This window comes from Pseudoliparis swirei, chromosome 23 (genome assembly GCF_029220125.1).
Source record: "Pseudoliparis swirei isolate HS2019 ecotype Mariana Trench chromosome 23, NWPU_hadal_v1, whole genome shotgun sequence".
In the NCBI taxonomy this organism is placed as follows: Eukaryota; Metazoa; Chordata; class Actinopteri; order Perciformes; family Liparidae; genus Pseudoliparis; species Pseudoliparis swirei.
In genome coordinates this window covers 23782260-23804648 of record NC_079410.1, presented here as the reverse complement: position 1 = coordinate 23804648, position 22389 = coordinate 23782260, and the positions used below count along the sequence as shown (strand labels likewise).

The window sequence follows — 22389 nt, the reverse complement described above, 5'->3', positions numbered from 1 at the left end:
GGGTCCAGGAGGAGACTGTGGGTCATGAGGAGACTGTGGGTCATGAGGAGACTCTGGGTCCAGGATGAGACTGTGGGTCCAGGAGGAGACTGTGGGTCCAGGAGGAGACTGTGGGTCCAGGAGGAGACTGTGGGTCCAGGAGGAGACTGTGGGTCCATGAGGAGACTCTGGGTCCATGAGGAGACTCTGGGTCCATGAGGAGACTGTGGGTCATGAGGAGACTGTGGGTCATGAGGAGACTCTGGGTCCATGAGGAGACTGTGGGTCCAGGAGGAGACTGTGGGTCCAGGAGGAGACTGTGGGTCCAGGAGGAGACTGTGGGTCCAGGAGGAGACTCTGGGTCCATGAGGAGACTCTGGGTCCAGGAGGAGACTGTGGGTCCAGGAGGAGACTGTGGGTCCAGGAGGAGACTGTGGGTCCAGGAGGAGACTCTGGGTCCAGGAGGAGACTCTGGGTCCAGGAGGAGACTCTGGGTCCATGAGGAGACTCTGGGTCCAGGAGGAGACTGTGGGTCCATGAGGAGACTGTGGGTCCATGAGGAGACTGTTGGTCCATGAGGAGACTCTGGGTCCAGGAGGAGACTGTGGGTTCATGAGGAGACTGTGGGTCCAGGAGGAGACTCTGGGTCATGAGGAGACTCTGGGTCCATGAGGATACACTGGGTCCATGAGGAGACTCTGGGTCCATGAGGAGACTGTGGGTCCATGAGGAGACTGTGGGTCCATGAGGAGACTCTGGGTCCATGAGGAGACTCTGGGTCCATGAGGAGACTCTGGGTCCATGAGGAGACTCTGGGTCCATGAGGAGACTCTGGGTCCATGAGGAGACTGTGGGTCCATGAGGAGACTGTGGGTCCAGGAGGAGACTGTGGGTCCAGGAGGAGACTGTGGGTCAGGAGGAGACTGTGGGTCCAGGAGGAGACTGTGGGTCCAGGAGGAGACTGTGGGTCCAGGAGGAGACTGTGGGTCCAGGAGGAGACTGTGGGTCCATGAGGAGATTCTGGGTCCAGGAGGAGACTCTGGGTCCATGAGGAGACTCTGGGTCCATGAGGTGACTCTGGGTCCATGAGGAGACTCTGGGTCCAGGAGGAGACTGTGGGTCCAGGAGGAGACTCTGGGTCCATGAGGAGACTCTGGGTCCATGAGGAGACTCTGGGTCCATGAGGAGACTCTGGGTCCATGAGGAGACTGTGAGTCATGAGGAGACTCTGGGTCCACGAGGAGACTCTGGGTCCAGGAGGAGACTGTGGGTCCAGGAGGAGACTGTGGGTCCAGGAGGAGACTGTGGGTCCAGGAGGAGACTCTGGGTCCATGAGGAGACTGTGGGTCCATGAGGAGACTGTGGGTCCATGAGGAGACTGTGGGTCCATGAGGAGACTCGGTCCAGGAGGAGACTGTGGGTCCATGAGGAGACTGTGGGTCCAGGAGGAGACTGTGGGTCCAGGAGGAGACTCTGGGTCCATGAGGAGACTCTGGGTCCAGGAGGAGACTCTGGGTCCAGGAGGAGACTCTGGGTCCATGAGGAGACTGTGGGTCCATGAGGAGACTGTGGGTCCATGAGGAGACTCGGTCCAGGAGGAGACTGTGGGTCCATGAGGAGACTGTGGGTCCAGGAGGAGACTGTGGGTCCAGGAGGAGACTCTGGGTCCATGAGGAGACTCTGGGTCCAGGAGGAGACTCTGGGTCCAGGAGGAGACTGTGGGTCCATGAGGAGACTGTGGGTCCATGAGGAGACTGTGGGTCCATGAGGAGACTGTGGGTCCAGGAGGAGACTGTGGGTCCATGAGGAGACTGTGGGTCCATGAGGAGACTGTGGGTCCAGGAGGAGACTGTGAGTCCATGAGGAGACTGTGAGTCATGAGGAGACTCTGGGTCCATGAGGAGACTCTGGGTCCATGAGGATACTCTGGGTCCATGAGGAGACTGTGGGTCCATGAGGAGACTCTGGGTCCATGAGGAGACTGTGAGTCATGAGGAGACTGTGAGTCATGAGGAGACTCTGGGTCCATGAGGAGACTCTGGGTCCATGAGGAGAATCTGGGTCCATGAGGAGACTCTGGGTCCATGAGGAGACTGTGGGTCATGAGGAGACTCTGGGTCCATGAGGAGACTGTGGGTCCATGAGGAGACTGTGGGTCCATGAGGAGACTGTGGGTCCAGGAGGAGACTGTGGGTCCAGGAGGAGACTGTGGGTCATGAGGAGACTGTGGGTCATGAGGAGACTGTGGGTCATGAGGAGACTGTGGGTCCATGAGGAGACTGTGGGTCCATGAGGAGACTGTGGGTCATGAGGAGACTCTGGGTCCATGAGGAGACTGTGGGTCCAGGAGGAGACTGTGGGTCCAGGAGGAGACTCTGGGTCCAGGAGGAGACTGTGGGTCCATGAGGAGACTGTGGGTCCATGAGGAGACTGTGGGTCCATGAGGAGACTGTGGGTCCATGAGGAGACTATGGGTCCATGAGGAGACTCTGGGTCCATGAGGAGACTGTGGGTCCAGGAGGAGACTCTGGGTCCATGAGGAGACTGTGGGTCCATGAGGAGACTCTGGGTCCATGAGGAGACTCTGGGTCCATGAGGAGACTGTGGGTCCATGAGGAGACTGTGGGTCCATGAGGAGACTCTGGGTCCATGAGGAGACTCTGGGTCCATGAGGAGACTGTGGGTCCATGAGGAGACTCTGGGTCCATGAGGAGACTGTGAGTCATGAGGAGACTGTGAGTCATGAGGAGACTCTGGGTCCATGAGGAGACTCTGGGTCCACGAGGAGACTCTGGGTCCACGAGGAGACTGTGGGTCCACGAGGAGACTCTGGGTCCACGAGGAGACTGTGGGTCCACGAGGAGACTGTGGGTCCAGGAGGAGACTGTGGGTCCAGGAGGAGACTCTGGGTCCAGGAGGAGACTCTGGGTCCATGAGGAGACTGTGGGTCCATGAGGAGACTGTGGGTCCATGAGGAGACTGTGGGTCCAGGAGGAGACTGTGGGTCCAGGAGGAGACTCTGGGTCCATGAGGAGACTCTGGGTCCATGAGGAGACTGTGGGTCCATGAGGAGACTGTGGGTCCATGAGGAGACTGTGGGTCCATGAGGAGACTGTGGGTCCATGAGGAGACTGTGGGTCCATGAAGAGACTCTGGGTCCAGGAGGAGACTCTGGGTCCATGAGGAGACTCTGGGTCCATGAGGAGACTGTGGGTCCAGGAGGAGACTGTGGGTCCAGGAGGAGACTCTGGGTCCATGAGGAGACTGTGGGTCCATGAGGAGACTGTGGGTCCATGAGGAGACTGTGGGTCCATGAGGAGACTCTGGGTCCAGGAGGAGACTGTGGGTCCATGAGGAGACTGTGGGTCCATGAGGATACTCTGGGTCCATGAGGATACTCTGGGTCCATGAGGATACTCTGGGTCCATGAGGAGACTGTGAGTCATGAGGAGACTCTGGGTCCATGAGGATACTCTGGGTCCATGAGGATACTCTGGGTCCATGAGGATACTCTGGGTCCATGAGGATACTCTGGGTCCATGAGGATACTCTGGGTCATGAGGAGACTGTGGGTCATGAGGAGACTCTGGGTCCATGAGGAGACTGTGGGTCATGAGGAGACTCTGGGTCCATGAGGAGACTGTGAGTCATGAGGAGACTGTGAGTCATGAGGAGACTCTGGGTCCATGAGGAGACTCTGGGTCCATGAGGAGACTCTGGGTCCATGAGGAGACTCTGGGTCCATGAGGAGACTGTGGGTCCATGAGGAGACTGTGGTCCATGAGGAGACTGTGGGTCATGAGGAGACTGTGGGTCATGAGGAGACTGTGGGTCATGAGGAGACTCTGGGTCCATGAGGAGACTGTGGGTCATGAGGAGACTGTGGGTCATGAGGAGACTGTGGGTCATGAGGAGACTGTGGGTCATGAGGAGACTGTGGGTCCATGAGGAGACTCTGGGTCCATGAGGAGACTGTGGGTCATGAGGAGACTCTGGGTCCATGAGGAGACTCGGTCCAGGAGGAGACTGTGGGTCATGAGGAGACTATGTGTCATGAGGAGACTCTGGGTCCATGAGGAGACTATGTGTCATGAGGAGACTCTGGGTCCATGAGGAGACTGTTAGTCATGAGGAGACTCTGGGTCCATGAGGAGACTGTGGGTCCATGAGGAGACTCTGGGTCCATGAGGAGACTGTGGGTCCAGGAGGAGACTGTGGGTCCAGGAGGAGACTGTGGGTCCAGGAGGAGACTGTGGGTCCAGGAGGAGACTGTGGGTCCAGGAGGAGACTCTGGGTCCAGGAGGAGACTGTGGGTCCATGAGGAGACTGTGGGTCCATGAGGAGACTCTGGGTCCATGAGGAGACTGTGGGTCCATGAGGAGACTCTGGGTCCATGAGGAGACTGTGGGTCCATGAGGAGACTCTGGGTCCATGAGGAGACTCTGGGTCCATGAGGAGACTGTGGGTCCATGAGGAGACTCTGGGTCCATGAGGAGACTGTGGGTCCATGAGGAGACTCTGGATCCAGGAGGAGACTGTGGGTCCATGAGGAGACTGTGGGTCCAGGAGGAGACTGTGGGTCCAGGAGGAGACTGTGGGTCCATGAGGAGACTGTGGGTCCATGAGGAGACTCTGGGTCCATGAGGAGACTCTGGGTCCAGGAGGAGACTCTGGGTCCAGGAGGAGACTCTGGGTCCATGAGGAGACTGTGGGTCCATGAGGAGACTGTGGGTCCATGAGGAGACTGTGGGTCCATGAGGAGACTCTGGGTCCATGAGGAGACTGTGGGTCCATGAGGAGACTGTGGGTCCAGGAGGAGACTGTGGGTCCAGGAGGAGACTCTGGGTCCAGGAGGAGACTCTGGGTCCAGGAGGAGACTGTGGGTCCAGGAGGAGACTCTGGGTCCAGGAGGAGACTCTGGGTCCAGGAGGAGACTCTGGGTCCAGGAGGAGACTCTGGGTCCAGGAGGAGACTCTGGGTCCATGAAGAGACTGTGGGTCCAGGAGGAGACTGTGGGTCCATGAAGAGACTGTGGGTCCATGAGGAGACTGTGGGTCCATGAGGAGACTCTGGGTCCATGAGGAGACTGTGGGTCCATGAGGAGACTGTGGGTCCATGAGGAGACTCTGGGTCCAGGAGGAGACTGTGGGTCCAGGAGGAGACTGTGGGTCCAGGAGGAGACTCTGGGTCCAGGAGGAGACTGTGGGTCCAGGAGGAGACTCTGGGTCCATGAAGAGACTGTGGGTCCATGAAGAGACTGTGGGTCCAGGAGGAGACTCTGGGTCCAGGAGGAGACTGTGGGTCCAGGAGGAGACTCTGGGTCCATGAAGAGACTGTGGGTCCATGAAGAGACTGTGGGTCCATGAGGAGACTGTGGATCCACAGTCTCCTCATGGACCCACAGTCTCCTCATGGACCCACAGTCTCCTCCTGGACCCAGAGTCTCCTCATGGACCCACAGTCTCCTCATGGACCCACAGTCTCCTCATGGACCCACAGTCTCCTCCTCCGGCCTCCGAGCTGAGAGCTGCACATGCTCAGTACTGATGGGCAGAACGTACTAGACTGAAAGTACTGTAACTGCAACACGTGGTTAGGATGCTAGTTCAAAGTGTGTGTGTGTGTGTGTGCGTGTGCGTGTGCGTGTGTGTGTGTGTGTGTGTGTGCAGGGCAGAGCGGCTTGGGTAAGTCCACGCTGGTCAACACGCTGTTCAAGTCCAAAGTCAGCCGCAAGTCCTGCACGCCCAACTACCAGGAGAAGATCTCCAAGACAGTGAAGCTGCACTCAGTCAGCCACAGTGAGTTCACACACACACATACACTCACACACACACACACACACACACACACACACACACACACACACACACACACACACACACACACACACACACACACACACACACACACACACTCACACACACACACACATACACTCACACACATACACTCACTCACACACACACATACACTCACACACACACACACACACACATACACTCACACACTCTCTCGCTCTGTCTACAAGCCGTCCCTCTGGTTGTGTGTGAAGAGGTCAATGGGAGGAGCAGCTCTCTCTTCCTACTTTCACGTGACTTCTCCTTTCACTTCCTGTCACATGCCCACAGACCCAGAGGAGCTCCTTCTCCCTCGTCACCACAGTAGAACCAGCGTGCTGTGTCTAGGGTAGTACTTCCTGTTTCTACCACAAGGAGAGCGTACGCCTCGTGTCCGTCAGTCCTCTAGTCTCTTGTAGGTTCAACGTTAGAATTCCCCGTTCTGATTTGAAAATGGAAACTGTAATGATATTTTCCACGAACTGTAAGAGCCGTACCAGTAATGCTCTGGTGATCCTTATGTAGTGAAGGACTTTGACGAGTCAACTTCAATGTGTAGACGTTGGTCCTCATCGGTCGGTGTCCTCATCGGTCGATGCCCCCATCGGTCAGTGTCCTCATCGGTCGATGCCCCCATCGGTCGATGTCCTCATCGGTCGATGTCCTCATCGGTCGATGTCCCCATCGGTCGATGCCCCCATCGGTCGATGTCCCCATCGGTCGATGCCCCCATCGGTCGATGCCCCCATCGGTCGATGCCCCCATCGGTCGATGTCCCCATCGGTCGGTGTCCTCATCGGTCGATGCCCCCATCGGTCGGTGTCCTCATCATCGGTATCGCTTGATGCCCCCATCGGTCGTTTTTTTGCTTCTGACAGCGAGAGTTCCACTGAAACAAAGTGATGCCCCTGGTCTTTATTCCTCTGTCATTATCTTCCCGGTAACACCGGGTAAACAGCCGGGACCGCTGGACTCCAACACATCTGCTAGCAGACGGTCACGCTCGTAGCTCGTAGCTAGTTACGAGCTAGCGTTAGTTACGAGCTAGCTTAAACATGGTTATAATGGCTAATTTATTATTTCTTGGGCTACTTTTATGAATGCAAGACTTCTTCTAATCTGAGTTAAGGCTGTTCGTCATCATCGGTCTCCCCGTGTTCAGGGGACCGGTGACGGTCTCCCCGTAGCGCCCAGCCTGACGCTGCTGTGCTCGGCCTCACTCGTCACACACGGCCACGCCTCCTCTCAGAGTTACATATGAGAGGCTCGACCTGCTGACAGGGCGGAGTCACCGGAGAAGTTCACAACAATATTTTTTTTCAATTTCAATCTACTCAGGCACCGGAAGGAAGCACCAAAATGTGCATTGTGTTTCGGTCCGGGTCATACCGGTTGTATTGGAACCGGTACCACATTGGCACCGGTTTCCGGTACCCAACCCTAGTCCCCATCGGTCGATGTCCTCATCGGTCGGTGTCCTCATCGGTATTGGTCGACGCCACTGATCATCATCTTGTTGAATGCTTGAACTACATCCTGGCTAGAGGAGGAGTCATGATGTAATCATCCCGCATCCTCCTCCCTGGGGCTCAGTGTGTGCGTTGGTTTGGGATATTTAGTGTAAATAGTGACTTGATGGTGAGGCTGGAGAACGAGTTGGTCAGACTCCATCTGTCCAGATCCTTCCATGGGGACGTTGGTCCACGGGCCCAAAGGCAACGAGGCAGAGCTCTCCAGAGCCGGTCAGGGGACACAAGCACAGGAGGAAGTGAGGCTCTGAGTTCATGAGAGCCTTTCGTTGTGATCAAAGGTCATCCTGCTGTCACCTCTACAGGTTCTGGATACTCTCGTGAGGCAGGTATCCGCTCAGAGCACTGCTGCAGAACCCACTGAGAGGCGTTTACTGCCCCTCACAGAGGGACAGTACAAGCTCATGCTCATATCTTATTGCTAAACCTTGTTTTCTCCACTTGAAGGACACCCTAGAGGGCTCTTTATCTGGTTTTCTCTGGGGAACCTGTGGTTCAGAGAATTCTGGTCGTCCCAAACGTGTTCCCTGAATCTTCTCAATGTGTGACAACACACTCAAATGAAAGAGTTTCCCTTCTTTAACCTTCTAGCTGTAACTCCTCCCCCTTTGTCTGTCTCTGTAGTGATTGAGGAGAAGGGCGTGAAGATGAAGCTGACAGTGATCGACACGCCGGGATTCGGAGACCAGATCAACAACGACAACTGGTGAGTTGTAGGAGGAGCCAGACGATGCAGCTCAAGCTGCAGGAGTCACGAGCCATGTATTTACAAAGGAGAGAGGACAAAGTAACATCATGAGAACAGTGAGAATGAGAGAATGAAGTCCCAACATTTAAAAGAGAAGCTGAGCTGATGGCGTTGCTTCAGAGCAGCTGGCAGAGGGAAGCGGCTTCCAGCGGCCGTCTGGAGACGACGGAGCCGTTGATAGAAGGACGTGTTCTGAGAGATCCATGTGGTGCTGTTAGGCTCTGGGGACACGATGAAGAGGTTACCAGGAAGATGGTTCAGTCATCAACTAGAGTGAGTGTGTCGTCTGGCCTCCTCCAGCTGGGAGCCGGTCGTGAAGCACGTCAACGAGCAGTACGAGAAGTTCCTGAGGGAGGAGCTTCACCTGCACCGCCAGAGGAGGATCCCAGACAGCAGGGTCCACTGCTGCGTCTACTTCCTGCCTGCCACCGGACACAGGTGAGACACACACACCTGGCGGCCCGAGGGCCACATGACGGGGTCTTTGTCTGGGACCCGGGAACCTGTCCCACATGGGGCTCTGATGGATTCCACTTATTGCACCTTCTCAAGCTTCCGGTCCAACCTGACCACAGATCTGTGTTCCAGGCTCCGCCCCATCGATGTGGAGTTCATGAAGAGATTGGGGAAGATCGTGAGCATCGTCCCGGTCATCGCCAAAGCCGACACGCTGACCATCGAGGAACGCCAACACTTCAAAGAGCAGGTGAGGGAGCCCTGGAGAGGACCTTCAGATGGGCTGAGAACACACAGATGCCTGACATCATGTGACCTTCGGCCAATCAGGCAGAGCCCTGACGTGTGTTCACTTGTGGCAGATAAGGAAGGACTTGGCAGCCAATGGGATCGGTGTCTACCCCCAGAAGGAGTACGACGAGGATCCCGAGGAGCGCGTCCTCAACGACAGAATCAGGGTAACGTGTCCCCTCCGGCCCTGAGTCTCGGCCCCGCCCTCTCCCGATGAGTCATTGTTGTGATGCTCTCTTCGTGTCCAGGAGAGCATTCCCTTCGCTGTGGTGGGGACGGACCAGGAGCACCAGGTGAACGGAACCAAGGTGCTAGGCCGGAAGACCAAGTGGGGCATCATTGAAGGTAACGCAGCCGCTCACACGTCTTCACATTGAGGTGGAGCGGCCTCCATCACAAAGCAATCCTCTGTGTGCTGCTCTACATCTGTGTGTGACAGCCGGTTGGTTTCTATGGCAACCGCATCACGATAAACCCCCTGTGGAGTCCAGAGCTGGTGGTGGTGCTGATGAGGCTGATAGAATGATGATGGGTGGAGAGGGGGAGGGGCTTTACCTGAGAGGGGCATGGGCTCTACCTGAAAGGGGGAGGGGCTCTATCTGAGAGGGGGAGGGGCTCTACCTGCTCTGAAGGTAGAGAGACGATGATATTTAAGAGAGACAGCCGCAGGGTGATGATGTCATAGTGAGAACAGCTGATCTCATGACTGACAGCCCAGACAGTCGATCAGTGAGACATGAGGAGTGATGGAGGACGTGAGTCATCAATAATCTGTGAGCTCAAGAGGAGCGTCTCCCTGGCTGAACTCACTGGAGCTTCAATTAGACTAAAGCTGGTCTTTACTGGCTGCTGGCAGTGTGTTGCATGTCTGGCCCGACAGCCTGTTAGGGTTAGGGGTTAGTTAGGGTTAGTTAGGGAGGAGTCAGCAGCAATGAAAGGATTTCTCTATATAACGGGATCTCACAGAAAGATAACAACGCGGAGGCTGTGGCTGCGGGTGGTCCTCCAGTCCACCTGTCAGGGTCTCCTTGAGCAAGACACTGAACCCCGAAGTGCCATCGGTGTGGTTGTGTGTGTGTGAGTTAATATGTGTGTGTGTGTGTGTGTGTGTGAGTAGGTGTGTGTGTGTGTTAGTGTGTGTGAGTGAGTGTGTGTGTGTGAATGTGTGTGTGTGTGTGTGCATAAAGGAACATTCAGACCCTGATGAGCTCTGCCGTCGGTGTTGAATGTGTGAACCTTGACAGAGAGTGTTACATGACTGAAGAAGAGGGAGGAGCTAAATGCAAGTCCATGTACTATACTTAACGTACAATAAATCTTTCTCTTTCTGCAGTTGAAAACGTGGCACACTGTGAGTTTGCCAACCTGAGGGATCTACTCATCAGGTGAGTCTGAGCGTGGTTCTTCATGAAAGAGTGGAAACCATACATGTTGAACTACAATGCAGACTTATAGAGCAGCCTGATAATAAGGAGTTGACTTAAGAGACTTATAGAGCAGCCTGATAATAAGGAGTTGACCTAAGAGACTTATAGAGCAGCCTGATAATAAGGAGTTGACCTAAGAGACTTATAGAGCAGCCTGATAATAAAGAGTTGACTTAAGAGACTTATAGAGCAGCCTGATAAGGAGTTGACTTAAGAGACTTATAGAGCAGCCTGAAAATAAGGAGTTGACTTAAGAGACTTATAGAGCAGCCTGAAAATAAGGAGTTGACTTAAGAGACTTATAGAGCAGCCTGATAATAAGGAGTTGACCTAAGAGTCTTATAGAGCAGCCTGATCATAATGAGTTGACTTAAGAGACTTATAGAGCAGCCTGATAATAAGGAGTTGACCTAAGAGACTTATAGAGCAGCCTGATAATAAGGAGTTGACCTAAGAGACTTATAGAGCAGCCTGCTCATACGGAGTTTACCTAAAAGACTTATAGAGCAGCCTGATAATAAGGAGTTGACCTAAGAGACTTATAGAGCAGCCTGATAATAAGGAGTTGACCTAAGAGACTTATAGAGCAGCCTGATCATAAGGAGTTGACCTAAGAGACGTATAGAGCAGCCTGATCATAAGGAGTTGACCTTAGAGACTTATAGAGCAGCCTGATAAGAAGGAGTTGACCTAAGAGACTTATAGAGCAGCCTGATAATAAGGAGTTGACTTAAGAGACTTATAGAGCAGCCTGATTATAAGGAGTTGACTTAGAGACTTATAGAGCAGCTTGATAATAAGGAGTTGACTTAAGAGACTTATAGAGCAGCCTGATAATAAGGAGTTGACCTAAGAGACTTATAGAGCAGCCTCATAATAAGGAGTTGACTTAAGAGACTTATAGAGCAGCCTGATAATAAGGAGTTGACCTAAGAGACTTATAGAGCAGCCTGATAATAAGGAGTTGACCTAAGAGACTTATAGAGCAGCCTGATAATAAGGAGTTGACTTAAGAGACTTATAGAGCAGCCTGATTATAAGGAGTTGACTTAGAGACTTATAGAGCAGCCTGATAATAAGGAGTTGACTTAAGAGACTTATAGAGCAGCCTGATAATAAGGAGTTGACCTAAGAGACTTATAGAGCAGCCTGATAATAAAGAGTTGACTTAAGAGACTTATAGAGCAGCCTGAAAATAAGGAGTTGACTTAAGAGACTTATAGAGCAGCCTGAAAATAAGGAGTTGACTTAAGAGACTTATAGAGCAGCCTGAAAATAAGGAGTTGACTTAAGAGACTTATAGAGCAGCCTGATAATAAGGAGTTGACCTAAGAGTCTTATAGAGCAGCCTGATCATAATGAGTTGACTTAAGAGACTTATAGAGCAGCCTGATAATAAGGAGTTGACCTAAGAGACTTATAGAGCAGCCTGATAATAAGGAGTTGACCTAAGAGACTTATAGAGCAGCCTGCTCATACGGAGTTTACCTAAAAGACTTATAGAGCAGCCTGATAATAAGGAGTTGACCTAAGAGACTTATAGAGCAGCCTGATAATAAGGAGTTGACCTAAGAGACTTATAGAGCAGCCTGATCATAAGGAGTTGACCTAAGAGACGTATAGAGCAGCCTGATCATAAGGAGTTGACCTTAGAGACTTATAGAGCAGCCTGATAAGAAGGAGTTGACCTAAGAGACTTATAGAGCAGCCTGATAATAAGGAGTTGACTTAAGAGACTTATAGAGCAGCCTGATTATAAGGAGTTGACTTAGAGACTTATAGAGCAGCTTGATAATAAGGAGTTGACTTAAGAGACTTATAGAGCAGCCTGATAATAAGGAGTTGACCTAAGAGACTTATAGAGCAGCCTCATAATAAGGAGTTGACTTAAGAGACTTATAGAGCAGCCTGATAATAAGGAGTTGACCTAAGAGACTTATAGAGCAGCCTGATAATAAGGAGTTGACCTAAGAGACTTATAGAGCAGCCTGATAATAAGGAGTTGACTTAAGAGACTTATAGAGCAGCCTGATCATAAGGAGTTGACCTAAGAGACTTATAGAGCAGCCTGATAATAAGGAGTTGACCTAAGAGACTTATAGAGCAGCCTGATAATAAGGAGTTGACATAAGAGACTTATAGAGCAGCCTGATAATGAGGAGTTGACCTAAGAGACTTATTAGAGCAGCCTGATAATAAGGAGTTGACCGAAGAGACTTATAGAGCAGCCTGATAATAAGGAGTTGACCTAAGAGACTTATTAGAGCAGCCTGATAATAAGGAGTTGACCGAAGAGACTTATAGAGCAGCCTGATAATAAGGAGTTGACCTAAGAGACTTATAGAGAAGCCTGATCATAAGGAGTTGACCTAAGAGACTTATAGAGCAGCCTGATAATAAGGACTTGACCTAAGAGACTTATTAGAGCAGCCTGATAATAAGGAGTTGACTTAAGAGACTTATAGAGCAGCCTGATCATAAGTAGTTGACCTAAGAGACTTATAGAGCAGCCTGATAATAAGGAGTTGACCTAAGAGACTTATTAGAGCAGCCTGATAATAAGGAGTTGACCTAAGAGACTTATAGAGCAGCCTGATCATAAGGAGTTGACTTAAGAGACTTATAGAGCAGCCTGATAATAAGGAGTTGACCTAAGAGACTTATAGAGCAGCCTGATAATAAGGAGTTGACCTAAGAGACTTATTAGAGCAGCCTGATAATAAGGAGTTGACCGAAGAGACTTATAGAGCAGCCTGATAATAAGGAGTTGACCTAAGAGACTTATAGAGCAGCCTGATAATAAAGAGTTGACCTAAGAGACTTATTAGAGCAGCCTGATAAAAAGGAGTTGACCTAAGAGACTTATAGAGCAGCCTGATAAGGAGTTGACCTAAGAGACTTATAGAGCAGCCTGATAATAAGGAGTTGATGATTCAAAGAGTCCTTGAGATGTTCTTCATGTGAACTTAAAGGTCAAGTCCTGATCCAGGAGAACAGAGGTCCTCTACAGGGTGTTGGGTTAGGGTTACCTGATCATTGATCTCTGAGCTGCTCTGTCAATAACTTCAGTTTGTCAGTTTAACTTCAAGAAGTTTCAGCTCATCATGTTTTATGTCTTGAAGACATCTTGAAGTCCAGAGAGGAGTCCTCTATCAGGACTAAGGTCTAACTAGACCAGTACAGAGAGGAGTCCTCTATCAGCACTAAGGTCTAACTAGACCAGTACAGAGATGAGTCCTCTATCAGCACTAAGGTCTAACTAGACCAGTACAGAGAGGAGTCCTCTATCAGCACTAAGGTCTAACTAGACCAGTACAGAGATGAGTCCTCTATCAGCACTAAGGTCTAACTAGACCAGTACAGAGAGGAGTCCTCTATCAGCACTAAGGTCTAACTAGACCAGTACAGAGAGGAGTCCTCTATCAGGACTAAGGTCTAACAAGACAAGTACAGAGATGAGTCCTCTATCAGGACTAAGGTCTAACTAGACCAGTACAGAGAGGAGTCCTCTATGAGCACTAAGGTCTAACAAGACCAGTCCAGAGAGGAGTCCTCTATCAGCACTAAGGTCTAACAAGACCAGTACAGAGATGAGTCCTCTATCAGGACTAAGGTCTAACAAGACCAGTACAGAGATGAGTCCTCTATCAGCACTGAGGTCTAACTAGACCAGTCCAGAGATGAGTCCTCTATCAGGACTAAGGTCTAACTAGACCAGTACAGAGATGAGTCCTCTATCAGGACTAAGGTCTAACAAGACCAGTACAGAGATGAGTCCTCTATCAGGACTAAGGTCTAACTAGACCAGTACAGAGATGAGTCCTCTATCAGCACTAAGGTCTAACTAGACCAGTACAGAGATGAGTCCTCTATCAGCACTAAGGTCTAACAAGACCAGTACAGAGATGAGTCCTCTATCAGGACTAAGGTCTAACAAGACCAGTACAGAGAGGAGTCCTCTATCAGCACTAAGGTCTAACTAGACCAGGGCAGAGATGAGTCCTCTATCTGCACTAAGGTCTAACTAGACCAGTACAGAGAGGAGTCCTCTATCAGCACTAAGGTCTAACAAGACCAGTACAGAGAGGAGTCCTCTATCAGCACTAAGGTCTAACAAGACCAGTACAGAGAGGAGTCCTCTATCAGCACTAAGGTCTAACAAGACCAGTACAGATAGGAGTCCTCTATCAGCACTAAGGTCTAACTAGACCAGGGCAGAGATGAGTCCTCTATCTGCACTAAGGTCTAACTAGACCAGTACAGAGTGGAGTCCTCTATCTGCACTAAGGTCTAACAAGACCAGTACAGAGAGGAGTCCTCTATCAGGACGAAGGTCTAACAAGACCAGTACAGAGAGGAGTCCTCTATCAGGAATAAGGTCTAACAAGACCAGTACAGAGAGGAGTCCTCTATCAGGACTAAGGTCTAACTAGACCAGTCCAGAGAGGAGTCCTCTATCAGGACTAAGGTCTAACTAGACCAGTACAGAGAGGAGTCCTCTATCAGCACTAAGGTCTAACAAGACCAGTACAGAGAGGAGTCCTCTATCAGCACTAAGGTCTAACTAGACCAGTACAGAGAGGAGTCCTCTATCAGCACTAAGGTCTAACAAGACCAGTCCAGAGAGGAGTCCTCTATCAGCACTAAGGTCTAACAAGACCAGTACAGAGATGAGTCCTCTATCAGGACTAAGGTCTAACAAGAACAGTACAGAGAGGAGTCCTCTATCAGCACTAAGGTCTAACAAGACCAGTACAGAGATGAGTCCTCTATCAGGACTAAGGTCTAACAAGACCAGTACAGAGATGAGTCCTCTATCAGCACTAAGGTCTAACAAGACCAGTACAGAGAGGAGTCCTCTATCAGGACTAAGGTCTAACTAGACCAGTACAGAGATGAGTCCTCTATCAGCACTAAGGTCTAACGAGACCAGTACAGAGAGGAGTCCTCTATCAGCACTAAGGTCTACCTAGACCAGTACAGAGAGGAGTCCTCTATCAGGACTAAGGTCTAACAAGACCAGTACAGAGAGGAGTCCTCTATCAGGACCAAGGTCTAACTAGACCAGTACAGAGATGAGTCCTCTATCAGCACTAAGGTCTAACAAGACCAGTACAGAGAGGAGTCCTCTATCAGGACTAAGGTCTAACTAGACCAGTACAGAGATGAGTCCTCTATCAGGACTAAGGTCTAACTAGACCAGTACAGAGATGAGTCCTCTATCAGGACTAAGGTCTAACTAGACCAGTACAGAGAGTCCTCTATCAGGACTAAGGTCTAACAGACCAGTACAGAGATGAGTCCTCTATCAGGACTAAGGTCTAACAAGACCAGTACAGAGAGAGTCCTCTATCAGGACTAAGGTCTAACAAGACCAGTACAGAGATGAGTCCTCTATCAGCACTAAGGTCTAACTAGACCAGTACAGAGGAGTCCTCTATCAGCACTAAGGTCTAACTAGACCAGTACAGAGAGAGTCCTCTATCAGGACCAAGGTCTAACTAGACCAGTACAGAGATGAGTCCTCTATCAGCACCAAGGTCTAACTAGACCAGTACAGAGGAGTCCTCTATCAGCACCAAGGTCTAACTAGACCAGTACAGAGGTCCTCTATCAGCACTAAGGTCTAACAAGACCAGTACAGAGAGGAGTCCTCTATCAGCACTAAGGTCTAACAAGACCAGTACAGAGAGGAGTCCTCTATCAGGACTAAGGTCTAACTAGACCAGTACAGAGATGAGTCCTCTATCAGCACTAAGGTCTAACTAGACCAGTACAGAGAGGAGTCCTCTATCAGGACTAAGGTCTAACAAGACCAGTACAGAGAGGAGTCCTCTATCAGGACTAAGGTCTAACTAGACCAGTACAGAGATGAGTCCTCTATCAGCACTAAGGTCTAACTAGACCAGTACAGAGAGGAGTCCTCTATCAGGACTAAGGTCTAACTAGACCAGTACAGAGATGAGTCTTCTATCAGCACTAAGGTCTAACAAGACCAGTCCAGAGAGGAGTCCTCGATCAGGACTAAGGTCTAACAAGACCAGTACAGAGAGGAGTCCTCTATCAGGTCTAAGGTCTAACTAGACCAGTACAGAGATGAGTCCTCTATCAGCACTAAGGTCTAACAAGACCAGTACAGAGGAGTCCTCTACCAGGACTAAGGTCTAACAAGACCAGTACAGAGAGGAGTCCTCTATCAGGACTAAGGTCTAACTAGACCAGTACAGAGATGAGTCCTCTATCAGCACTAAGGTCTAACAAGACCAGTACAGAGAGGTCCTCTATCAGGACCAAGGTCTAACTAGACCAGTACAGAGATGAGTCTCTATCAGCACTAAGGTCTAACAAGACCAGTACAGAGAGGAGTCCTCTATCAGGACTAAGGTCTAACAAGACCAGTACAGAGAGGAGTCCTCTATCAGGACTAAGGTCTAACTAGACCAGTACAGAGATGAGTCCTCGATCAGGACTAAGGTCTAACAAGACCAGTACAGAGATGAGTCCTCTATCAGGACTAAGGTCTAACTAGACCAGTACAGAGATGAGTCCTCTATCAGGACTAAGGTCTAACAAGACCAGTCCAGAGATGAGTCCTCTATCAGGACTAAGGTCTAACAAGACCAGTACAGAGAGGAGTCCTCTATCAGGACCAAGGTCTAACAAGACCAGTACAGAGATGAGTCCTCTATCAGGACTAAGGTCTAACAAGACCAGTACAGAGATGAGTCCTCTATCAGGACTAAGGTCTAACTAGACCAGTACAGAGAGAGTCCTCTATCAGGACCAAGGTCTAACTAGACCAGTACAGAGATGAGTCCTCTATCAGGACCAAGGTCTAACTAGACCAGTACAGATGAGTCCTCTATCAGGACTAAGGTCTAACTAGACCAGTACAGAGAGGAGTCCTCTATCAGGACTAAGGTCTAACTAGACCAGTCCAGAGATGAGTCCTCTATCAGGACTAAGGTCTAACTAGACCAGTACAGAGATGAGTCCTCTATCAGGACTAAGGTCTAACTAGACCAGTCCAGAGATGAGTCCTCTATCAGCACTAAGGTCTAACTAGACCAGTACAGAGGAGTCCTCTATCAGCACTAAGGTCTAACTAGACCAGTCCAGAGATGAGTCCTCTATCAGGACTAAGGTCTAACTAGACCAGTACAGAGATGAGTCCTCTATCAGCACTAAGGTCTAACTAGACCAGTACAGAGATGAGTCCTCTATCAGCACTAAGGTCTAACTAGACCAGTACAGAGATGAGTCCTCTATCAGGACTAAGGTCTAACTAGACCAGTACAGAGATGAGTCCTCTATCAGGACTAAGGTCTAACAAGACCAGTACAGAGATGAGTCCTCTATCAGCACTAAGGTCTAACTAGACCAGTACAGAGATGAGTCCTCTATCAGCACGAAGGTCTAACAAGACCAGTACAGAGAGGAGTCCTCTATCAGGACTAAGGTCTAACTAGACCAGTACAGAGATGAGTCCTCTATCAGGACTAAGGTCTAACTAGACCAGTACAGAGATGAGTCCTCTATCAGCACTAAGGTCTAACAAGACCAGTACAGAGTTAGTCCTCTATCAGGACTAAGGTCTAACAAGACCAGTACAGAGAGGAGTCCTCTATCAGGACTAAGGTCTAACTAGACCAGTACAGAGATGAGTCCTCTATCAGCACTAAGGTCTAACAAGACCAGTACAGAGAGGAGTCCTCTATCAGGACTAAGGTCTAACTAGACCAGTACAGAGATGAGTCCTCTATCAGCACTAAGGTCTAACTAGACCAGTACAGAGAGTCCTCTATCAGGACTAAGGTCTAACTAGACCAGTACAGAGATGAGTCCTCTATCAGGACTAAGGTCTAACTAGACCAGTACAGAGATGAGTCCTCTATCAGCACTAAGGTCTAACTAGACCAGTACAGAGATGAGTCCTCTATCAGGACTAAGGTCTAACTAGACCAGTACAGAGGAGTCCTCTATCAGGACTAAGGTCTAACTAGACCAGTACAGAGAGGAGTCCTCTATCAGGACTAAGGTCTAACTAGACCAGTACAGAGATGAGTCCTCTATCAGGACCAAGGTCTAACTAGACCAGTACAGAGATGAGTCCTCTAACTAGACCAAAGGTCTAACTAGACCAGTACAGAGAGGAGTCCTCTATCAGGACTAAGGTCTAACTAGACCAGTACAGAGAGGAGTCCTCTATCAGGACTAAGGTCTAACTAGACCAGTCCAGAGAGGAGTCCTCTATCAGGACTAAGGTCTAACTAGACCAGTCCAGAGATGAGTCCTCTATCAGCACTAAGGTCTAACTAGACCAGTACAGAGATGAGTCCTCTATCAGCACTAAGGTCTAACTAGACCAGTCCAGAGATGAGTCCTCTATCAGGACTAAGGTCTAACTAGACCAGTACAGAGAGGAGTCCTCTATCAGGACTAAGGTCTAACTAGACCAGTCCAGAGATGAGTCCTCTATCAGCACTAAGGTCTAACTAGACCAGTACAGAGATGAGTCCTCTATCAGGACTAAGGTCTAACTAGTCCAGAGAGGAGTCCACTAACAGGACTAAGGTCTAACTAGACCAGTACAGAGATGAGTCCTCTATCAGGACCAAGGTCTAACTAGACCAGTACAGAGATGAGTCCTCTATCAGGACTAAGGTCTAACTAGACCAGTACAGAGATGAGTCCTCTATCAGCACTAAGGTCTAACTAGACCAGTACAGAGATGAGTCCTCTATCAGCACTAAGGTCTAACTAGACCAGTACAGAGATGAGTCCTCTATCAGGACCAAGGTCTAACTAGACCAGTCCAGAGATGAGTCCTCTATCAGCACTAAGGTCTAACAAGACCAGTACAGAGAGGAGTCCTCTATCAGGACTAAGGTCTAACTAGACCAGTACAGAGATGAGTCCTCTATCAGGACTAAGGTCTAACTAGACCAGTACAGAGATGAGTCCTCTATCAGGACTAAGGTCTAACTAGACCAGTCCAGAGATGAGTCCTCTATCAGCACTAAGGTCTAACAAGACCAGTACAGAGAGGAGTCCTCTATCAGGACTAAGGTCTAACTAGACCAGTACAGAGATGAGTCCTCTATCAGGACTAAGGTCTAACTAGACCAGTCCAGAGATGAGTCCTCTATCAGCACTAAGGTCTAACTAGACCAGTCCAGAGAGGAGTCCTCTATCACTAGACCAGTACAGAGAGGAGTCCTCTATCAGCACTAAGGTCTACCTAGACCAGTCCAGAGAGGAGTCCTCTATCAGCACTAAGGTCTAACTAGACCAGTCCAGAGAGGAGTCCTCTATAGGTTGGTTGTGATATCTGTGACATCAGGAATGTCGACTGTCTCCTGAACGTCTCTCTGTCTGGTTCTCAAAGGTCTCACCTGCAGGACCTGAAAGACGTAACGCACGACATCCACTACGAGACGTACCGCGTGCGCCGGCTCAATGAGAGCAACATGGACTTCAGTGGACTGGGTCTGGACCACGGCGGTGCCGCCCGGCGTGAAGCAGACAGCCACCTTTGATCTCCTCTTCTCCTGCTGCTCCTCGTCCAATCACAATGAGAGATTGCTGTCCGTTTTATTTCTTTTTTAATTGTTCTTCTTCAGTATGGGACACACTAGCGGATCGTTTGGAAATGAGAAATTAAGTTGCATTTCATAATAGATCAAATATGGATCTGTGTGAACCCGCGGTGAGCCGGTCTGTTTGTTGTGGACGGGTGGAGACACAGGAGGACATCGTGACACATGAGCCTGATGCTCTGCTGTCTGCTCCCTGCAGCAGCTGGTCAACACCTGGAGGCTGACAGCCCACGTGATGGGGCCACATGTCTGGCTGTCCTCATACTTCATGCACATATGTGTCCATGCAGTGTGTCATCATGGTCATATGTGGTCAAAGTCGAACATGTGTTGAAGATACCTTTCCCTGAAGCTGGCGGGTCCACATTTAAGTGCCAAAACAAAATGAGTGAATCCATCTCTTTGATTACAATGTGTGGGAGTCATTGGCTTCTGTTTATGACTTGACATGGATAGAATAAAAGTGGTTCTCGTGTGACGGTTGAGTTTATCTCGCCCAGGACTTTCCAGAGACTCAGTGTGCACAAGTTAGTTTGACGGCATCCTCACCGCCGTTGGTAGCTAACGGTGCTCTGTCTGCTGAGCTCATCGATCATCTCAAGATAATACAGCCACAATTGTAACCTACAGTTTTTGATTAATGTTGTTTTTCATGTATTATTTAGAGTGGATTTCATCCTGTTACCATCTCCGCAGCCAGAAGGCCTGTGTCTGGGTCTAACTATCGGCATGAACAGAAGTGATGAAAGCAAAGTGGCTTCGTGCTGCCGCCTGCCGAGGCGTGGACACGGGACTTCTGGTTCCTCTGAGCCTTCACTAATCGCTCTCTGGGTTTCGTCTTGGACTTATTTCTGGGGAGAAATATGTTCCGCTGACCTCCAGCTGTGTGTGTAGCCACATGTGTAGCCGCGTATGTAGCCGCGTATATAGCTGCGTGTGTAGCTCTGTATGTAGCTGTGTGTGTAGCTGTATATGTAGCTGTGTAGCTAGCTGCGTATATAGCTACGTGTGTAGCTCTGTATGTAGCTGTGTAGCTAGCTGTGTGTGTAGCTGTGTATGTAGCTGTGTAGCTAGCTGTGTGTGTAGCTGTGTATGTAGCTGTGTAGCTAGCTGTGTGTGTAGCTGTGTAGCTAGCTGCGTGTGTAGCTGTGTATGTAGCTGTGTAGCTAGCTGTGTGTGTAGCTGTGTAGCTAGCTGTGTGTGTAGCTGTGTAGCTAGCTGCATGTGTAGCTGTGTAGCTAGCTGCGTGTGTAGCTGTGTAGCTAGCTAGCTGTGTAGCTGTGTAGCTAGCTGTGTGTAGCTGTGTGTAGCTGTGTGTGTAGCTGTGTAGCTAGCTGCGTGTGTAGCTGTGTGTGTAGCTGTGTATGTAGCTGTGTAGCTAGCTGCGTGTGTAGCTGTGTGTAGCTGTGTAGCTGTGTGTGTGTAGCTGTGTGTAGCTGTGTGTGTGTAGCTGTGTGTGTGTGTAGCTGTGTGTAGCTGTGTGTGTAGCTGTGTGTGTGTAGCTGTGTGTAGCTGTGTGTGTGTGTGTGTAGCTGTGTAACTAGCTGTGTGTGTAGCTGTGTATGTAGCTGGGTAGCTAGCTGTGTGCTGTGTAGCTGTGTGTGTAGCTGTGTAGCTAGCTGCTGTGTGTAGCTGTGTGTAGCTGTGTGTAGCTGTGTGTGTAGCTGTGTAGCTGTGTAGCTAGCTGCGTGTGTAGCTGTGTGTGTAGCTGTGTAGCTAGCTGCGTGTGTAGCTGTGTGTGTAGCTGTGTAGCTAGCTGCGTGTGTAGCTGTGTATGTAGCTGTGTAGCTAGCTGCATGTGTAGCATTGTGTGTAGCTGTGTAGCTGTGTGTGTAGCTGTGTAGCTAGCTGCGTGTGTAGCTGTGTGTGTAGCTGTGTAGCTAGCTGCGTGTGTAGCTGTGTGTGTAGCTAGCTGCGTGTGTAGCTGTGTAACTAGCTGTGTGTGTAGCTGTGTATGTAGCTGTGTAGCTAGCTGCGTGTAGCTGTGTGTAGCTGTGTAGCTAGCTGCGTGTGTAGCTGTGTATGTAGCTGTGTAGCTAGCTGCGTGTGTAGCTGTGTATGTAGCTGTGTAGCTGTGTGTGTAGCTGTGTAGCTAGCTGTGTGTAGCTGTGTAGCTAGCTGCGTGTGTAGCTGTGTGTGTAGCTGTGTAGCTAGCTGCGTGTGTAGCTGCGTGTGTAGCTGTGTATGTAGCTGTGTAGCTAGCTGCGTGTGTAGCTGTGTGTGTAGCTGTGTAGCTAGCTGCGTGTGTAGCTGTGTATGTAGCTAGCTGCGTGTGTAGCTGTGTATGTAGCTGTGTAGCTAGCTGCGTGTGTAGCTGTGTATGTAGCTGTGTAGCTAGCTGCGTGTGTAGCTGTGTGTAGCTGTGTAGCTAGCTGCGTGTGTAGCTGTGTAGCTAGCTGCGTGTGTAGCTGTGTAGCTAGCTGCGTGTGTAGCTGCATGTGTAGCTGTGTAGCTAGCTGCGTGTGTAGCTGTGTAGCTAGCTGCATGTGTAGCTCTGTATGTAGCCGCGCATGTAGCTGTCAT

General features: G+C 50.2%; 1 protein-coding gene across 6 annotated transcripts in view; it reads left to right on the top strand.

Moving 5' to 3' along the window:
* septin12 (septin 12) overlaps positions 1-20344 on the top strand; it is an 89762-nt gene extending 69418 nt beyond the window's left edge. For all 6 annotated transcript variants that reach the window (XM_056406215.1, XM_056406216.1, XM_056406221.1 and 3 more), the window contains 8 exons: positions 5649-5777; positions 7970-8051; positions 8394-8531; positions 8682-8799; positions 8912-9007; positions 9089-9185; positions 10174-10225; positions 19656-20344. In XM_056406215.1, coding sequence (XP_056262190.1) covers positions 5649-5777; positions 7970-8051; positions 8394-8531; positions 8682-8799; positions 8912-9007; positions 9089-9185; positions 10174-10225; positions 19656-19806 — 863 coding nt within the window. In that variant the 3' untranslated portion in view covers positions 19807-20344. The remainder of the gene's footprint in view (positions 1-5648; positions 5778-7969; positions 8052-8393; positions 8532-8681; positions 8800-8911; positions 9008-9088; positions 9186-10173; positions 10226-19655) is intronic.
* Positions 20345-22389: the final 2045 nt, after the last annotated feature.